Source organism: Neopelma chrysocephalum, unplaced genomic scaffold (genome assembly GCF_003984885.1).
Source record: "Neopelma chrysocephalum unplaced genomic scaffold, ASM398488v2 Primary Assembly neopelma1_96721, whole genome shotgun sequence".
Classification (NCBI taxonomy): domain Eukaryota; kingdom Metazoa; phylum Chordata; class Aves; order Passeriformes; family Pipridae; genus Neopelma; species Neopelma chrysocephalum.
Window position 1 is genome coordinate 94,686 of NW_020925365.1, and position 17,256 is coordinate 111,941.

General features: G+C 42.2%; 1 protein-coding gene across 1 annotated transcript in view; it reads left to right on the forward strand.

The window, feature by feature from the left end:
- Nucleotides 1-702: 702 nt before the first annotated feature.
- Nucleotides 703-17,256, forward strand: part of LOC113981718 (Golgi phosphoprotein 3) — a 70,626-nt gene continuing 54,072 nt past the window's right edge. The window contains exon 1 of the mRNA XM_027709273.1: nucleotides 703-915. Within this exon, the coding sequence (XP_027565074.1) occupies nucleotides 703-915 (213 nt within the window). The remainder of the gene's footprint in view (nucleotides 916-17,256) is intronic.

Consider the following 17,256-nt stretch of genomic DNA (forward strand, 5'->3'; position numbering starts at 1 on the left):
GAGCTCTGTGTGCTCACCTGAGTTTAGTTGCTGAGTTTATATATGTATGTATTTATTTCTGGGGGTCTGCACAAGCAATCAGACTTGGTCTTGTGGCTAAAAGTGAAATCCAGCAGACATAAGATTGTAAATAAAGCCCTTTTTAATAAAAAAGTATTAATTTAAGAGAGTGCACTACCCAGCCTCTGGGTTATGCCACGGCGGGCACCGGCTGTCCGGCCCCCCTTCCCCTCCGCCCAGACCGTTGGATTAACTGTCCTCCACAGCCCCAGGTAACGGTTAGTAACAGTCAATAACAGCACCCGCACTCCCTGAAGCTGAGGGGGCTGCATCCCTGGGGCGTCCCGTCTACAGCTCCAGCCCAGTGGAGGGCTCCTCCCGTCCGCGGCGCTTTCCGGTCGTACCCCCCCGCCTGCCGCTACCACATCCTCTGCTGACATCAGCCTGCGCCGCCATATTGGAGGAGAAGCCACCTCTACCAGCTCGGCCTCATCAGGTGAGGAACGCCGGCTACCACCGCCACTGCCTCCGCCTCTCCTGCTTCGGCCGAATCCCGCTCCCTATGATTCTCCCCGGCCGGCCACTGTCCCGTTGCGGATAAGACGGAGGCAGGAGTGGCTCCCGTCCCTTCTTCTCCCCTCCCTAGCTGTCGCCAAGCTCCTCTCCCTGTGGTGGGTCTTTGACCTTCCACCGCCTCCAGCCATGACTTCCTTGACCCAGCGTAGCTCCGGGCTGGTGCAGCGCCGGACAGAGGCCTCCCGCAACGCCGCCGCCGACAAGGATCGGGAGACGGGAGGCGGCTCCGAGGATGGAGGCCGCCGGGACGAGCCCGGAGACGACGAGAAGGGCGACTCCAAGGAAACGCGGCTCACCCTTATGGAAGAGGTGCTGCTCCTGGGCCTCAAGGACCGTGAGGTGCGGCCGGGGGCGCTGAGTAGGGGGTGGCTGAGGGGATACCGGTTATTCGGGGGATTATGGAGGTCGTTGATGGGGAAGGGGAGCCTAAGTGGAGCTAAGGTGCGGGTGGGATGGGAGCAAGGACGCTGCTGGGTGAGTGTTGCTGTGGGTTTGGGGCAGAGGCGTTTCGGAGGACGGTGGACTGTGATGTTGCTGGGGGTAGGGGCGCGTGCTGGAACAGGCTCGGGATTTTGGAGGAAGTGGGGAAGGTGATTGGATGTTGGGCGAAAGGAAAACTGGTGGAGTTTTCAGATTGCCCTTTGAATGCAGGGGCTCTAATATTTGTAGTATGCACCTCTGGGCTGGGACAGAGGAGAGTTCACCGATCTTGGTAGAGCTTGGTGCTAATAACACCAAGGTCGTGGGTTCAATCCCCGTATGAACTAATCACTTAAGAGTTGGACTCGATGATCCTTGTCGGTCCCTTCCAACTCAGAATATTCTATGATTCTATCTCAAGGAAGGCAGTGTAGGGCTTGGAGGAAGAAGGGGACCTGGAGCCTCTGGCAGCGTCGGTAGTTGACTTGGTCGGTAGGCCCTGGTTAGACCAGTGATATTTATACTCTTGTACTTACCTGTAATTCTAATGTGGGAGACTTGTTTACTCCTATATATTTTGTCAGACACAACTATATGGTGCTTATGGGGTTCTCGGGTGCTTTAGTATGCTTAGCAGCCCTTTTTAATAAGGCTTTCCAGACTAATGTGTGTTAAAAATGTCTTAAACTTTGGGGAGATATGTTTGACAAAAATGGACCTTGAATAATGAGAAGTTTTTCAAAATGAGGAAATGGCATTATTATGTAATTATGTGTTTTTACTGAATTTATAACTTAATTAGGTGTCATGATACTGTGAATAACAGTCTTTGAAGAAGGTATACTTCTATCAGTGTGCTGGATTTTTTGTTTTATTTCAAAGAGGTAATCAATATAAAAAGCACACACACTGCAGAAAGTCAGCCCTGTTGGTTTAGTTTGATGTGATGTATGGTGAAGTATAATATACCTTTATTTTATATATGTGTTATGACTTTAATTAAGCAACCTGCTTTTTTTTGGTGAGAAGTAAACTAATGAAGCAGTTCATTGATTTGGGTGGAAGTCTCTTAAAACTGTGCCTTCATGAGCACAGAATAATGGGGGGAAAGCTGCTAAATTATGTGTTCTTTGACTCTACGTTGCATCTAAAATAGATTTGCTGGTTGATAAAGAATAGGTTAAAGAGTAACTTTCATGGTTAACATTTGTTTTTAATGTGTGTTTGTATATCTGTATATATACTTGCCACAATAATGTATTTTATTTCTCTCTCAGATTGTGTATTTTGGGCCATATTCCTGTAATCCCATTTTTTTCAGATGGACCTTGCCATGGCATCCTAATAAAGTCAGTAGATATTCAGTGTTGTATTCTTCCATCTGTTGAATCTGAAGATTTGTGTGTATGTGCATTTCTCTTTCTACATACCTGAATAGTTGCATGAAAGTAAGTTAAGCATAGCAAGACAGATATCTGTCAGGATTACCTAGGAGATCTTGCCTCGAGGAAGGTGGGATAGACTGGGTGATCATTCAGCCTTTTTTTTCCCTCATGATTGCTAAATCTTCTGAATTTGCAGGCATTAGGCTGTAAAGATTTCAAGGCAAGGAACAATCTGTCTGCCTAGAAATATATGGTGCAAGTATTCCTAGTATATCAAAAGTTAATAATTAACATTGGGCCTAAAAATCCAACTTTCCACTGGTGTGCATCGAAATTGTAAATCATCTAACTTTGCTAAGTGTAGCAGTGGCAAACGCTGCAGGTAATCTAATATTTATTTGTATGAAAAAAGAAACTAAGAGATTACAGTGGCACAAATATTTGTGACTCCCTTGAGATTTTGCAGTTGAGACTCAAGACAAAAGGGATGATAATGTCTTTAGGGTAGGGACCTTATGTGCACAAACCTCAGCATGCATTTTTTCTGTGCTTTGTTAGACATGATTCATTAGAGTTTGTATTTTGGTTTTGTGTTTGGTTGTACTCTTTTTTTCTTACACTATGTAAACTGCTTTGTCTCCATGAGTTTTCCCCCTTTAAAACTGAAAATAAAACTATAGATTAAATTTCAAAGATTTTTTTTGTTCTCTATTGTTCTAATGATAAGTAAGCAAAACTTAGGTACTTTATGCATCTGGAAATGCTTTTTATAAAGTTTTTACTTCTGATAGAATTGATTTCTCATGATATTTGTGTGGGATTTTTCCATGACAACAAGCAGAGAAAAGCAATAGAGTCTGTAAAGTATAATAGTATAATTGTGAAACTACATGAAGTGTAAGGCAAAGGCAAAGACAGGTATGTGAGCTATGAGCTCAGTTGAAAGCCAGTAAATTTAAAGCTGATAACATGATAATGTCCTTCCTTTTTATTGCAACAGGATAAAATAATTAAGTGTTGACTTTAAAGCAAATAAATAAAATAGTCTGAATTAGTCTAAGAAAATGTTTCCCTAAAAATAGCTTCATTCTCAGAAAAGTCACTGATAACTGCATTGAGAATGGAGGTGTTTTTTTGGTAATTTTATTTCTAGTATTAAACACTGGTGAATATGGCTTAACACTACGTAAATTTATTTTAAAAAAAGCCTTGTACGTAAGGAACTGCCATTTATAATTTTTAAGTGTAGGTGGCAGAACCTTTACTCGTAGGAGAGAGATTTTCAGGAAGATTCAAATAGTGATGGATTGATTAGTTTAGTGTTTCTAGGAGATGGTTAGATATTTATGTGAATCCTGCTTTCAGGATAGTGGAATGATTGTAACAACCACAGCCAAAAGTTTTGCATTGTTGCTGCAGTATGGGTGCAGTCATGGGAATGTCCAGTTGCCCTAAAACAAACACAGCACACTTCAATCCCTTTCTTAATGCTTGAACACAATTAACTATATTTTCATGTGCTTCTTGGACATGGTCCTTTTTTTTTTCATTTGACCTAATAAAGGGTAGTTTATGTATGTGGACTGGTTGCTCTTTTTTTCCACCAATGGTTCTTCCGTTTGTCTCTTCTGTGTATACATAACTATTTCTGTATTCCAAGGTCAAGATAGGTTTTAAGGGGTATGTGCTAAAATATGTGCATGCTTGCATAACATGACAAATCCGGTGTCCTGGGAGGAGCAGGAGCACTAGAACAAAAGGAGCATCTATAATTTATTTGGAAACCCTTCAGAAATATGACTGGGAAAGGGAATAATATTCCTCTGTTTAGAATAGAGCAATAGCCTGTTGCTATAGGAATAAAACATACTGAAATAAAATACTTTGCTGTATTATGTTTAAAACAGTATTGCAGTAAGATAGGTCAAAGCCATAGCAGGGAGGTTATTCTGTAGAACTACTGAAGCTTCTGAGGTCACCTCTCACAAAAGAAGGAAGGGATAAATATTAAGTTAGCTTATTTACAAATGACAGCTAAGAGATGAGTACAGGTCACTTTTTTCATTACAACTTTTCCAGACATCTTGTAACTCAGTCCCATGGAAAATCGAGAGATTGCTAGGTTCTCTGCAACTATTGCTCCATTTAAGTTTTTTATACATGTAGTGGGTTTTATGGTTGGTTTGGTTTTTTTGTTTTTTTTTTTTTTTGGAGTTTTCGCTCAGTACAAGTTGGGAATCTATTAAAATACAGTAACGCACACAGCCGCTCCTGTCCTCCATACAATGTGCCACAACTAAGCAAATTGAAGCAGCTATAGAGTCACAGCACCTACTTCTGTAGTTCAGATAATTATATTTAGTAAGATAAAATACCTATTTGATCTGTAACTTATTCTTTATTTGCTGAAAGAAAACACATAAAGTACACTGAAATAATTGTCATGTACTGCAGTCTGCTGCAACAGTAAATATTTCTAGTTTTATTTAAATTTTCATTGATGAACATTAAAATGTCCTTTGTGAGAGTAAAGTAATGTTAAATCACGTAGGTACAGAAATTCTCTTGGATCTTTGCTACTCATGTTTGGCTTTCAGAAACTTCATTTATTGCTGAAGATTTAGTGTTACAGCATAGCTTTTTTCCAAATAGTACATGTGAAAGTCTCCAGTTTATGATACTTTTTGTTGTATTGAAATACGTTATTAGGGAGCTAGTTTGCCTGCTTGTATTGGATCTGGCTGAGCTGGAGTTCATTTCCCCATAGCAGACCTCACAGTGCTGTGCTTTGCATTGGTAGCTAGAAGGGTGTTGATAACACAAAAGTGTTTTGGCTACTGCTGAGCACAGCATCAGCACTGTAACGTTCCTTCTGGGAGGGGACACAAGTAGGCCAGCTGACCCAAACTAACCAAAAGGATATTCCATACTGCTAAGGAAAGGAGCAGGAAGGGGGGCATTCATTGTTTCCAATGGCCGGCCACTAAGAAACCATTACATGTGCTGAAGCCCTGCTTCTTGGGAAAGTGGCCGGACATCACTGCTGATGGGAAGTAGAGAATAAACCTTTTTATTTTTTTCACTTCGCTTTTGTGCGCACAGGCTTTTGCTTTGCTTTTGCCTTAATAAACTGCCTTATCTCAACCCACGAGTTGTTTTCCATCTTATTCTCTCTTCCCTGTCTGGCTGGGAAGGGGAGTGATAGAGCAGCTGGGTGGACACCTGACATCCAGCCAAGGTCAACCCACCACACTGCTTCAGATGTGCTGTTTTGTGTTGATTAGATTAGTGCTAAAATGTAGGGTTTTTATTCTTACAAATCTGAGTAGCTGGATTTGTTACTGAATTTTATATTTTTATCCTAAAGAGATTTTTCTGAAAGGTGAAATAGGAATATTGAAAACATTGAAAATATGACTGGCATTTTCCCTGATTTTAAGATTTGCCTTTGTGAAATTCATATTAGGATTCATAAGTCTGTGATTTTTTTGCCTGTGTAACAAACAAATTTTCAAAAGCCATCTTTGTATCTTTTATTTTTTCCCCTCTTCCCTCCCCCCAAAAAAAGTTTCAGCAACAACCTGAATGTCAACTCAAAAGCTCCCAAGTTTTTTGGAAAATTTCTGAGACAAATGAGTGAAACATGAAGAGGCATCTACTGGGAATTTGCATTTCAGTTGAAGAATGATGTATGAATGTGTTGAAACCTTGACAAAGGCATGCTTTTTCTCAAATCATAGAATCATTTAGGTTGGAAAAGACCTCTAAGATCATTGAGTCCAACTGTTAAACTAACACTGCCAAGTCTACCACTAAAACCATGTCCCTAAGTGCAATGTCTACATGTCTTTTAAATGCCTCCAGGGATGGTGATTTGACCACTTCCCTGGGCAAAATGTTCAGGGCCTAATAACAACAAAGTATGGAATGTCTGTGATAAAAAAGTCCTTCTTTTATAATATAGTATAGACCTTTTTGGTCCTTTTTTATTTTGTGTCCATACCTAAATTACAGGCTAGCAGAAGATAAAGTGTGTGCTATAAGATGCAGTGAAGTGCCTCTTTATCACACTGCTGAGTAAATCCTGCTTTTGGGCTCTTTGGAGAACAACATGCTGATTTCGAAGCAGCACTTTGAATACAAGTAGACTTTGTGTTAAAATGGTGTTTATATTTCATGGTTCTGCATGCAGCTAGTGTGGTTATCTAGCATGGCTAATCTGTAATCTATATTATTTATTCATGAATAACTTTGAGTATTGTATAGTCTCTTCTTTCATGTCAAGCTGTCCAGTGTAGGACAAAGGCAAAAACAATGTTAAAGCCTTCCTAGTGATACTTCTCAATATTTTTAAGTGCTCTTAAAGCTGTAACCTTTTAATTTCCTGTAGCAATCTGTTTTTATTAAACATTTTGCATGAAGTATAACTGAGAAAGTATTGCTGTTAATTGCTAGAAGTGGAACTAAAAGCTAACATCATTTTATGTTAAAGAAAAAGTGGTGTTATTTCAGGTGTTCTTTGATCCTAAAGTAGTTGAAGTACTGCAGCATTTATCTCAGTTACTTAAGCTTCACAGTAACAGGCTGCCTTTGCAATGCTAAATTGACCAGGCTAAGTGTTACAGACAGTATATTCAAGAATGACTTTCCTACTCACAGAGCAAATAATTACTACAGCACATATTCATTTCTGTTTTGCATTACTGGGGAAATCATAGAATGGTTTTAGTTGGAAGGGACATCCAAAAATCATCTCGTCCAACCCCCCTGCAATGAGCAGGGACATCTTCTATGAGATCAGGTTGCTCAGAGCCCTGTCCAGCCTGACCTTGAATGTTTCCAGGGATGGAGCATCTATCATCTCTCTGGGCAACCTGTGCCAGTGTTTCACCACCCTCATCATAAAAAATGTCTTCCTTATATCTAGTTTCTTATTTCTTCCTTATAGTCTTCCTTATATCTGCCCTCTTTTAGTTTGAAACTACTACCCCTTGTCATATTGCTACAGACCCTGCTGAAAAGTTTGTCCACATCTTTCTTATAAGCCCCCTTAAAGTACTGAAAGGTCTCAATGAAGTCCTCTTGGAACTTTCTCTTCTCCAGGCTGAACAACCACAACTCTCTCAGCCTGTCTTGACAGGAGAGATACTCCAGCCCTCTGATCATCTTCGTGGCCCTCTTCTAGACCTCCTCCAACAGGTCCATGTCTTTCCTGTGCTGAGGACCCCAGAGGTGGATGCAGTACTTCAGGCGGGGTCTCACGAGAGTGGAGTAGAGGGAGAGAATCACCTCCCTTGACCTGCTGGCAATGCTGCTTTTGATGCAGCCCAAGATTGGCTTTCTGGGCTGTGAGCACACATTGCCATCTCATGTTCAATTTTTCATCCACTGAAAGGATGGGAAGGGAAAGCTAGTCTGGAGTAAATGTGTGGCTCAGTTTCCTCTGCATAGACAGCATTCTCAATTTGTTTTCTCATAACTTTTAGTAAAGAAAGAAAAAAAATAATAGTCAATTAATCACGTACCACTATTAACTGGGGTTTTTTTCCAGTTTGCAAACAGGTCTCGGATCAATTTCAGTAATTGATTTTCTTTCCTTTCAGAAACATTCATAAAATGTTATTGCACAATGATTTCACATACACATATCAGACATGAAAAAAAAAATCTTTTTTTCCGATTTGTGATGGATCATTAAGATAATAAAATAGTATGTCTTGTAAGCTAGATCTTTGTAATTAGAGAGCTGTTAAACACTCATAGGTCTTTTACTATTTGTGGATGTTACAGGATTTATTCATTACAATGGGAAATTAGGCTATCAAGCTTTTTGCATATCTTTCTGTTGCTGATATTCTTTTAAGCACTTGTAAGCTACTGTCCTGGTTCTGGCCAAGGCAGGGTTAATTTTTGCATCAGCCAGGATGGGCATAGCCAAGACCCTGGGTTTATTCCATACAATCTCCTACCATGCACAGGGGGTATGGAGGGGGGTGGGTACCCTTCTGGTTTGGCTGGGGTGTGTGGAGTGTGTGGTCAGGTGGTACCGGGTTCTGCCGTGAGTATGTGAATTGTTCACCTATCTTGTACACTCTGCTATTAGTATTGTTGTTACTGTTAGTGAGTGGTGCATGGTCTGGGGTGTTTCAGTGGGAACACTTAAGTTGGGGGAATACCATTCCTAAACCACGACAGCCTTATTTGGTGCCCAACATGGGGCACTAAGGGTTGAGATAGCAACAGATCTGCCCAGACCGTGTTGGAAACAAATTTGATCTAAGCATTTGTTGTATTAGGTCCAGAGCCACTGGTCACAGTGTTGCTTGATCTGTTCACGTGGTTGTGGTACCTAACTCTGTATATATTCCCATATATGCACTATGTGCTCTTCATGATGTTCTTTTTCAGAGCAGGGAGAGGGATCAAGATTGTTCCGTTGCTGTACTGTGGGATATCAGTTTATGACGTGATAACATCAAGGACGATGAGGGTCATTTGGGATATGTATTCAGTGCTGCTCTTCTGCCCTTACTTCCTACCTCTGGGAATTTATTAATAATCGTACCCAGTCTGTGGGGGGAACAAGGGAGGATGATTTTCCCCAGCTTTTCACCCCCTTTTTCTCCTTCAGGCCTGTTACAACAGCTTTTGAGAATTGTTAATTCCCTTTGGATGTTAAGGAAAGCATGTTCTTGTTGCTAAGTCTGCCAGGTCTCAGTGTGGTCCACACCATGTTTAGAGTCAGGACAGAGATTTCTAGGAAGGTCATTCAGAGATCTGCCCCAAGGGTGGATAGTCATGAGTGGCATGGAATGTGGTAAAAAATGGGCCAGGTTTTGGAGGACTTCTCTCCTCCAATGGTTTGGAAGTTCAACAACTACAGGACCCTGATAAAATGACAGAATATTTGAAAAGAAAAGGCTGTGGTGATTCCAGAAAGGTGCAAAGTTATGCAACATCCTGGGCTCTGGCTACTATTTACCAGGCACTGCTCCATACTAGACAGCACCCTCAGGGGGAGGAGGAAAACAGACCAACAGGCACTGTGGCCCCTCAAACTGCAGCTGAACCAGAGGAACAACTCGTGCCAGTAGCAGTCGTCCCTATACAGAAGAAGAAATCCAAGACCGAATCAGTTCTCTTAGTGAGGGATGAAGAGGAAGCAGGGCCCTCAGAACAGGAGGAAGAGGCAGGGCCAGAGATAATCACCCGATCCCTATCCCCAGGTGAGCTGCGAGATATGCAAAAAGATTTCATCTGCCATCTGGGGTGAGCACATTGTGACCTGGCTGCTCCAATGCTGGAACAGCACAGCCCACAGTTGGAAATTAGAGGGTAGTGAAGCCAAGCAACTGGAATCCCTGTCCAGGGATGCAGGCATTGACAAGGGGATTGGGAAAAAGACAGAAATCCTCAACCTCTGGAGGCGACTCCTGTCAAGCATGAGGGAAAGGTATCTTTTCAAGGACAATCTATCCATGCACCGAGGCAAGTGGAACACCATGGAGCAAGGTAACCAGAAAAAATTAGCTATGCTGGTGGTACTATATAAGGATTCAAATAACGAGCAGTCCCCTATAGATCCAGATGAACTCCAGTGTACACAACCCATGTGGCAGAAGTTTCTACAGATCCCGCCATCGTTGTATGCCAACTCGTTGGCAGTGATGTCATGGAAAGAAGGCAAACAAACGGTGGATAAATTGGTTGCCTAACTGGCAATATTAAGAAAGTCTCTCTTCCCCCCTACGGGCCTGCATCTCAGCTGTGGAAAGACTGCCCAAAGACTTGCTGCAATTTAAAGAGGAAATGTCCCATGCCCCGCCAATACAGACCAGAACCTCTGCTATTAGGAGCAAGTGCCTCCTTATCAATGCCTTTCCAGCTACCAATACAGAGCACAGCATTGTAAGGGCTGCTATGGGGAAAATTAACTCCATCTCAGCAAGACCCAATACAATCTCTACCCCTTATTCCATACCATTTGTGTCATACTCGAATCCAACATAATTTAATAATACTATATATCTTCTAACTATTCCATTGTATTTTACCTAGGTAGCCTCATCTCCTCGGATGGTAAGATTGACGGAGAGATAGACAACAGGTTAGCAAAGGCATATAAATAATAATAATGGCCAGTCTTCGCGAACGAAGATTTGGGGAAAGGTCTTTTACCTTTCCAGCCTGCACAATGGATTTTTTAGGTGAGACACAGCCTGCGCTGAACTGAGCCCACCCTTTAATCCTAAGGTTCATCTGCCGGGGCCAAGCAAGCTTGGACAATGGCAGTGAGGTCCTCAGGACGTAGGTTTGTTTAGAGTGACCTTCTCATAGATGGATGGCCTCACAGGGCTAACGGGCTCCATCTGCCCGGGGGGACTGGGAATCGAACCTGGGTCGCAGCAGTGAGAGTCCCGCATGCTAACCACTAGGCCACCAGGGGTCCCAGCAAAGGCATATAGTGCCTTAGGAAAGCTTCATAAAAGAGTTTGGCGAAATAAACACTTGAAGAAAAGTAAAAAGATCAGTGTTTACAGAGGCATAGTGCTGTCTACTCTCTTATATGGATCTGAATCATGGGTCATCTACCGCCACCACCTGCGACTCCTAGAACACTTCCATCAACGCTGCCTCCGTACAATCCTAAACATTCACTGGTCAAATTATGTAACTAATGCATCTGTTCTAGAACAAGCAGCAATCACAAGTATTGAGGCCATGTTGCTGAGAACACAGCTGCGTTGGGCAGGACACATCTCAAGGATGAAGGACCACCATTTCCATTAATTACTATCCCCCATCCTTTCACAGATAGATATTATTTCCCCATTCCATGGGCTTCCCCTAACAATGTTCAAAAACAGGCCATGACTTGAGCTCCATTCCATCCAGATGGGTGCTCAGGACAGGAGAAGCAGCACACTCAATCGTTGGGCGCCAACACTGGCCCAGCCCAGGTCATCGTTGCACTTACTTTGCTCCTCATGAAATTCACCCTTTATCATCAGTTCATGTCATTCCTGCTACTTTACTTCCTGTAACATACAACTCACACCACAGATTATTTTCCCCCCAAGGTTAAATCTCCTTGAGGCACACACCAGGTGGTCTCATCCTTCCACATTACCCACCAAGTACACCCTGGTCCCTGAGCAAAGACAATCCCACAAATGGGTTTGCCTTTTCCCATGGGAGGAGAAATTCACAGCACCTTCTCAAACTACTTCCCTATGTGTAGTATGGGAACCTTATCTCCTTCCACACTATGTAGGGATTTTGTTTGGACAGGACCAGGGCCGTTGGCAAATCCTCTGGTATTAAACAGCCAAGTGGCTTTTGATAAATTTGTATCCCAATGCTTCCATGCCCCATTGTCCAGTGCTCTCAACAAAGTCTTTAGCAGTCCATTATATCTCTCAACCTTTCCAGAGACTTGTGCATGATGGGGAATGTGATACACCTACTCAGTTACATGTTTCTTTGTCCAGGAGTTTATGAGGTTATTTCAGAAATTAGTCCCATTGTCTGATTCAATTCTCTCTGGGGTACCACACTGCCACAAAATGTACCTTTCAAGGCCCAAGATGGTGTTTTGAGCAGTGGCCTGGTTTACAGGATATGTTTCCAGCCAGCCAGTCATTGCCTCTGATGCCTTAAGCCCATAATGATTTTCTTATTTTTCTACCTTATAGGTTTTATAGGTAATAGAAGTAGATTTTAGAAACCCTTTCTCCCTCCTCCCCATAGTACCCTTTAGTTTATACATTCCTTAATCATCTCACCCCATTCCATACCCCCCCTATCACCCTACCCCCATATCTAGTAGAAAATGTTTAGTCTTTTAGTCAAGGCAAACCTGTCTTGTTTGGAGAATGCTTGTATCTTGGCCTAAACCGCAGGACAGAGTCAAAGAACTGGGTCACCCTGCTCTCTGTACGCTGAAGATGATGAAGATGATGAAGAGGGGGTCCCAAAAAGCACCCCAGACCCAATTCCGAGAGGCGGGCCAGGGGGTGGACCAGGCCAAAAGTTAAAGGATGGACACACTTGGGATTGGCCAGATATTGCTATAAATGTAACATCTTGGGCACAGCCCGGGGCGCGCTGTGTAACATCTTTTGCCTTGGCATAATTAAATCCTTTCCTTATCTCACCCCAGCTTACGGCTCCTGAATTTTTTCTTAACACCAGCTGAGCAGGCATCACCTCCACCATGGTGAGTATGTAGCTCTTGCCTTGGCATGTTCATGGCAGTGGTCCAATATAGTCAATTTACCAGGCCTTGCCATATTGGAAACCCAGCCACCACCCTCTATTCTAGGGAGATTTTACTCGCATGGCTCGCTTGATTGCAGCACGTTTCACATTCATGAATGACCTGTGTGATGGCCTCCATGGTGAGGTCCACCCCTTGATCACGAGCCCATCTGTATGTCGCATCTCTCCCTAGATGTCCTGATGTTTCATGGGCCCATTGGGCTGTAAATAGTTCACCCTTCTGCTCCCAGTCCAAGTCTACCTGAACTATTTCAATTTTGGCAGCTTGTTCATTGTTTCGATGTTCTTCAGTGCACGACTTTTGGGCATGTGAGCATCTACGTACCTTTAGAGCCATATTTTCCACCTGTGCAGCAATGTCCTGCCACAATTTTCACAGAAATTTCACAGAATATTCTGAGTTGGAAGGGACCCACAAGGATCATCGAGTCCAACTCTTAACTGAATGGCCCATGCAGGGATAAAACCCACAACCTTGGTGTTTATTAGCACTGTGTTCTAACAATGCAGCAGCCCAAATGGGTTTACCCCTGCATTGCCAATTGGCCTTCTTTCACTGCTGTAGCCACCCCCATAGAGCATTAGCCACCATCCAGGAGTCAGTATAGAGATACAGTACAGGCCACTTTTCTCGTTCGGCAATCTTTAGGGTCAGTTGGATGGCTTTCACTTCTGCAAACTGACTTGACTCACCTTCTTCAGTGGTCTCCATGACTTGTTGAGTGGGACTCCACACAGCAGCTTTCCACCTCCAATTGTTTACTACCACACAACAGGATCCATCAGTAAACAGAGCATAATGCCTTTCATCTTCTGATAACTAGTTATATGATGGTGCCTCTTGAGCACGAGCCACCTCCTCAGGCAATGCTCCAAAATCTCTGGCTCCTAACCAGTCCATAATCTCCTCATTGTGTGATCAATGCTACCCACTAACTCCACTGGTTGCATGATATGTAGAGGGGCTGTTTCCTTTGAACATCCTGTGTAGCACAGGCAATCACAGTGCCAAGAGGAGACATGCTTCTGTGATGGGTTGACCCTGACTGGATGCCAGGCGCCCACCAAAGCTGCTCTATCACTTCCCTCCTCAACTGGGCAGGGGAGAGAAAATATAACAAAAGGCTCATGAGTTGAGATAAGGACAGGGAGAGATTACTCACCAATTACCATCACAGGCAAAACAGACTCGACTTGGTGATATTAATTGAATTTATTACCAATAAAATCAGACTAGGATAATGAGAAGTAAAACAAATCCTAAAAAGCCTAAAAAGCCTAAATGCCCCCACCCCTCCCTCCTTCCTGGGCTTAACTTTATTCCTGATTCTCTACCTCCTTCCCCCCCAGCAGTGCAGGGAGATGGGGAATGGGAGTTATGGTCTGTTCGTCACATGTTGTTTCAGCCACTGCTTCCTCTCCAAGGAGAGGACTCCTTCCCCTGTTTCAGTGTGAAGTCCCTCCTATGGGAGACAGTCCTCCACAAACTTCTCCAACATGAGTCCTTCCCACACAGTTCTTCATGAGCTGTTCCAGCATGGGTCCCTTTCCATGGGATGCATTCCTTCAGGAACAGGCTGCTCCAGCAGGGGTCCCCCACAGGACCACAAGTCCTGCCAGGAGCCTGCTCTAGCACAGGCTTCCCGTGGGGTCACAGCCTCCTTCAGGCATCCAACTGCTCTGGTATGGGGTCCTCCATGGGCTGCAGGTGGATCTCTGCTCCAGCATGGACCTCCATGGAGGTCCAGTGGGACAGCCTGCTTCACCATGGGCTGCACCATGGGCTGCAGGGGAATCTCAGCTCCAGCACCTGGAACACCTCCTCCCCCTCCTTCTTCACTGACATTGGTGTCTGCAGAATTGTTTTTCTCACATATTCTCACTCCTCTCTTCTCTGGACACAATTAATTCAGTGCAATAATTTTTTCACCTTCTTAAATATGTTATCACAGAGGTGTTACCTACCATCGCTGATTGGCCAGTGGCAGATCCATCTTGGAGCCAGCTGGCATTGGCTCTGCAGGACATGGGGGAAGCTTCTGGCAGCTTCTCACAGAAGCCACCCCTATAGCCCCCCTGCTACCAAAACCTTGCAGTGCAAACTCAATACAGATGTTCTAATCTGTCATTGATGAATGTTGCAGTGAAGCTTTTCCTTTTTCTCTTCCATCATTATTTTCTGTTGTTTGCATTTTCCCCCAGCTTCTTACGATTATGTTTATTTATGCTGGTAAAAAGACTTTTCGTTGGCTCTCACTAGAGTTTAAGGTGCTTTATATGCTTACATTCTGTCTAAGGTTACTTAAATAGCTGAATCAGAGCTTTATATAAATCTGTATAAGAACCTAGTTAAGGAGGAACAAATGCTGCTTGGCTGTGCAACAGGATCTAAGGGCTTCAAAGTATTAGAATAAATATGGAGTTAGTTCTCCTACTATTGACCAGCTTTTCTATTTGTCATTGAGAACTTGGAAAAGTTTGTGGGGTTTTGTTTGTTTGTTTCTTTGTTCTTGTGTTTTGGGGGATTTTTTGTGTTCTTTTTCACAAGACCTGTTTGCTTATTTTTATGTTGAAGCTTCTTGCTGGAAGAATAAAGTTAGATAAACCTTTTAAGTGTACCTTATTTATAATATAAGAATTTCCTGCTCTGGAAAAGGATGTGGTAGGAGTTTTTAGGATTGACTTGAAAAGCCAGGTATCAGATTTGTTGGACAAAGATTTATAAAATATTCTCGATATTAAATTAAGCATGTATAGCATCAATCTTGATGATTTCCACTGCCTTCAAGAGATTCTGAAATTGTATTAGTTATTCCTTACAGAATGATGATGTTTCTAAATAAAATACTAGCTTTTAAGAGTTTTTCTTATTTAAAGAATCCATAAACTTATTACAGTAACTCAGTTATTGACTGATCTGCCTGAGATATCTGCTTATAGTTACATTATAATAAAGAGGAGAATTACTTACCTTCAACAGTAGCAGGCAATTTTTCTTTCTTCTAATCAGTAATTTTGCTTTCAGCTAAAGGGATAGGAGCCACAGAATCGTGTAAAGGTGTCAGAAGCTGACGTTCACTTATTCTTCTTTGTCCTCTCCTACCCCTATCTGCTAGCATCACCATTTAATTGTATGACTTGATGTGAATCTCCAAGAGGATGTAGTGTTTCTGTTGTAAAATAACACTGATAGCTGAATTTGAAATTCATAAAATGAAGCTTTTGGGTCAACAGAAAGGATTGAAATTCTATGCTAAAACATAATTTATAATAAACCAGGTACTTTCATTATCCTATATATATACATGCTGCTTGTATTTTGTATTTTATCTCTTTGGATTTGTGAACAGTTTTAAGGAGATTTGTTGTAGAAGTTCTTCAGGCGATCTCAGTTCTTTCAGAAAAATTAAAAGAATATTAGTAATTGTAGAGAGACTATGTAAAGGAAACAGTATATTAATATGGTTCTCATCTTTTGGGAATATGATAGCCCTATGCTCCTCAGCCTGCTAGTAGTCTTCATTAAAATCAAAATATTTCAAAACTGTTTGTCATCAACAATCATAGCCGTGAAGCAGATAATAGGTGTAAAGTTGATTACAGCAGATTCTTACATTGGAGATAGGATGTAAGGGGAAGGAGACAGCCATCTTTGACATGAAAACTGTGGCAGATCAAAATTCCTATTAACTTTTAACCTGTTGCAATGCATCTGGACAGCATATGCTGTTATTCCTTTCCCCTCTACCCTCCTCAGCTGTCTTTCTGTAGATCCAAAAATTACTACTTCAGACAGGAACTCCTTGACTAAAAAAGTGAGAGTTCTGTCACAATAATGATCAAGTCCATTATGAAATACAAATCGTCACAGCCCATATTTTGAGATAAAGTGCTTCTGCCTGACTTTTCCAGTAGGTTTCAGATGATTTTGAATTATTATGTTCTGTCTGTGCTTTGTTCTGGCTAACAATAGGGTAGTAGGCACCTCTGAAAGAACTTGCTATTGCTTCAGAGAATCAGAAAGGGATACTGTTGCTATCCTGTCAGATTTAAATAATGAAATTTCAAATTTATGATGATTAGGGTAATCATTGCTGAGGTCCAAAATGGGAAGCTCAAGGTAGTGATGAATATAGTTGCATGATATCTTAAGCATTTTGTCCTTTGTGTTTTCTGAGCAAACTGTGCTCATAAATGGCTTCAGTATAGGTAACCCAATAATGCATGATTTTTTTTTTTTGAGCTCTTTATCCCAAAGACTAACTTAATAGTTCTAGCTGTAACTATTCAGGTTGTGAAAACTATTCAGTTTTTGAAATAAGTTTGTCTATTGAACTGTGGATTTTCACTGAAGGGGATGCTCTTGCCTTTTGCTATCTGTCCCAACTGTGTTCCTTCCCTTTTCCATGGTACCTCTGCAATTTTCTCATCTTCTCAGTGAATCAGGTGAAGAGACTGACCATTAGCTTTCAGACAGGCCATGTTCTCATCTAGTTGACTACACAAATGCTACTGTGGCGTCAAGAGAGATAGCAGCAATATGCTGCAATGAGATGAAAAAATAAATACTTTGTCTTCAGCAGCAGTTCATGCT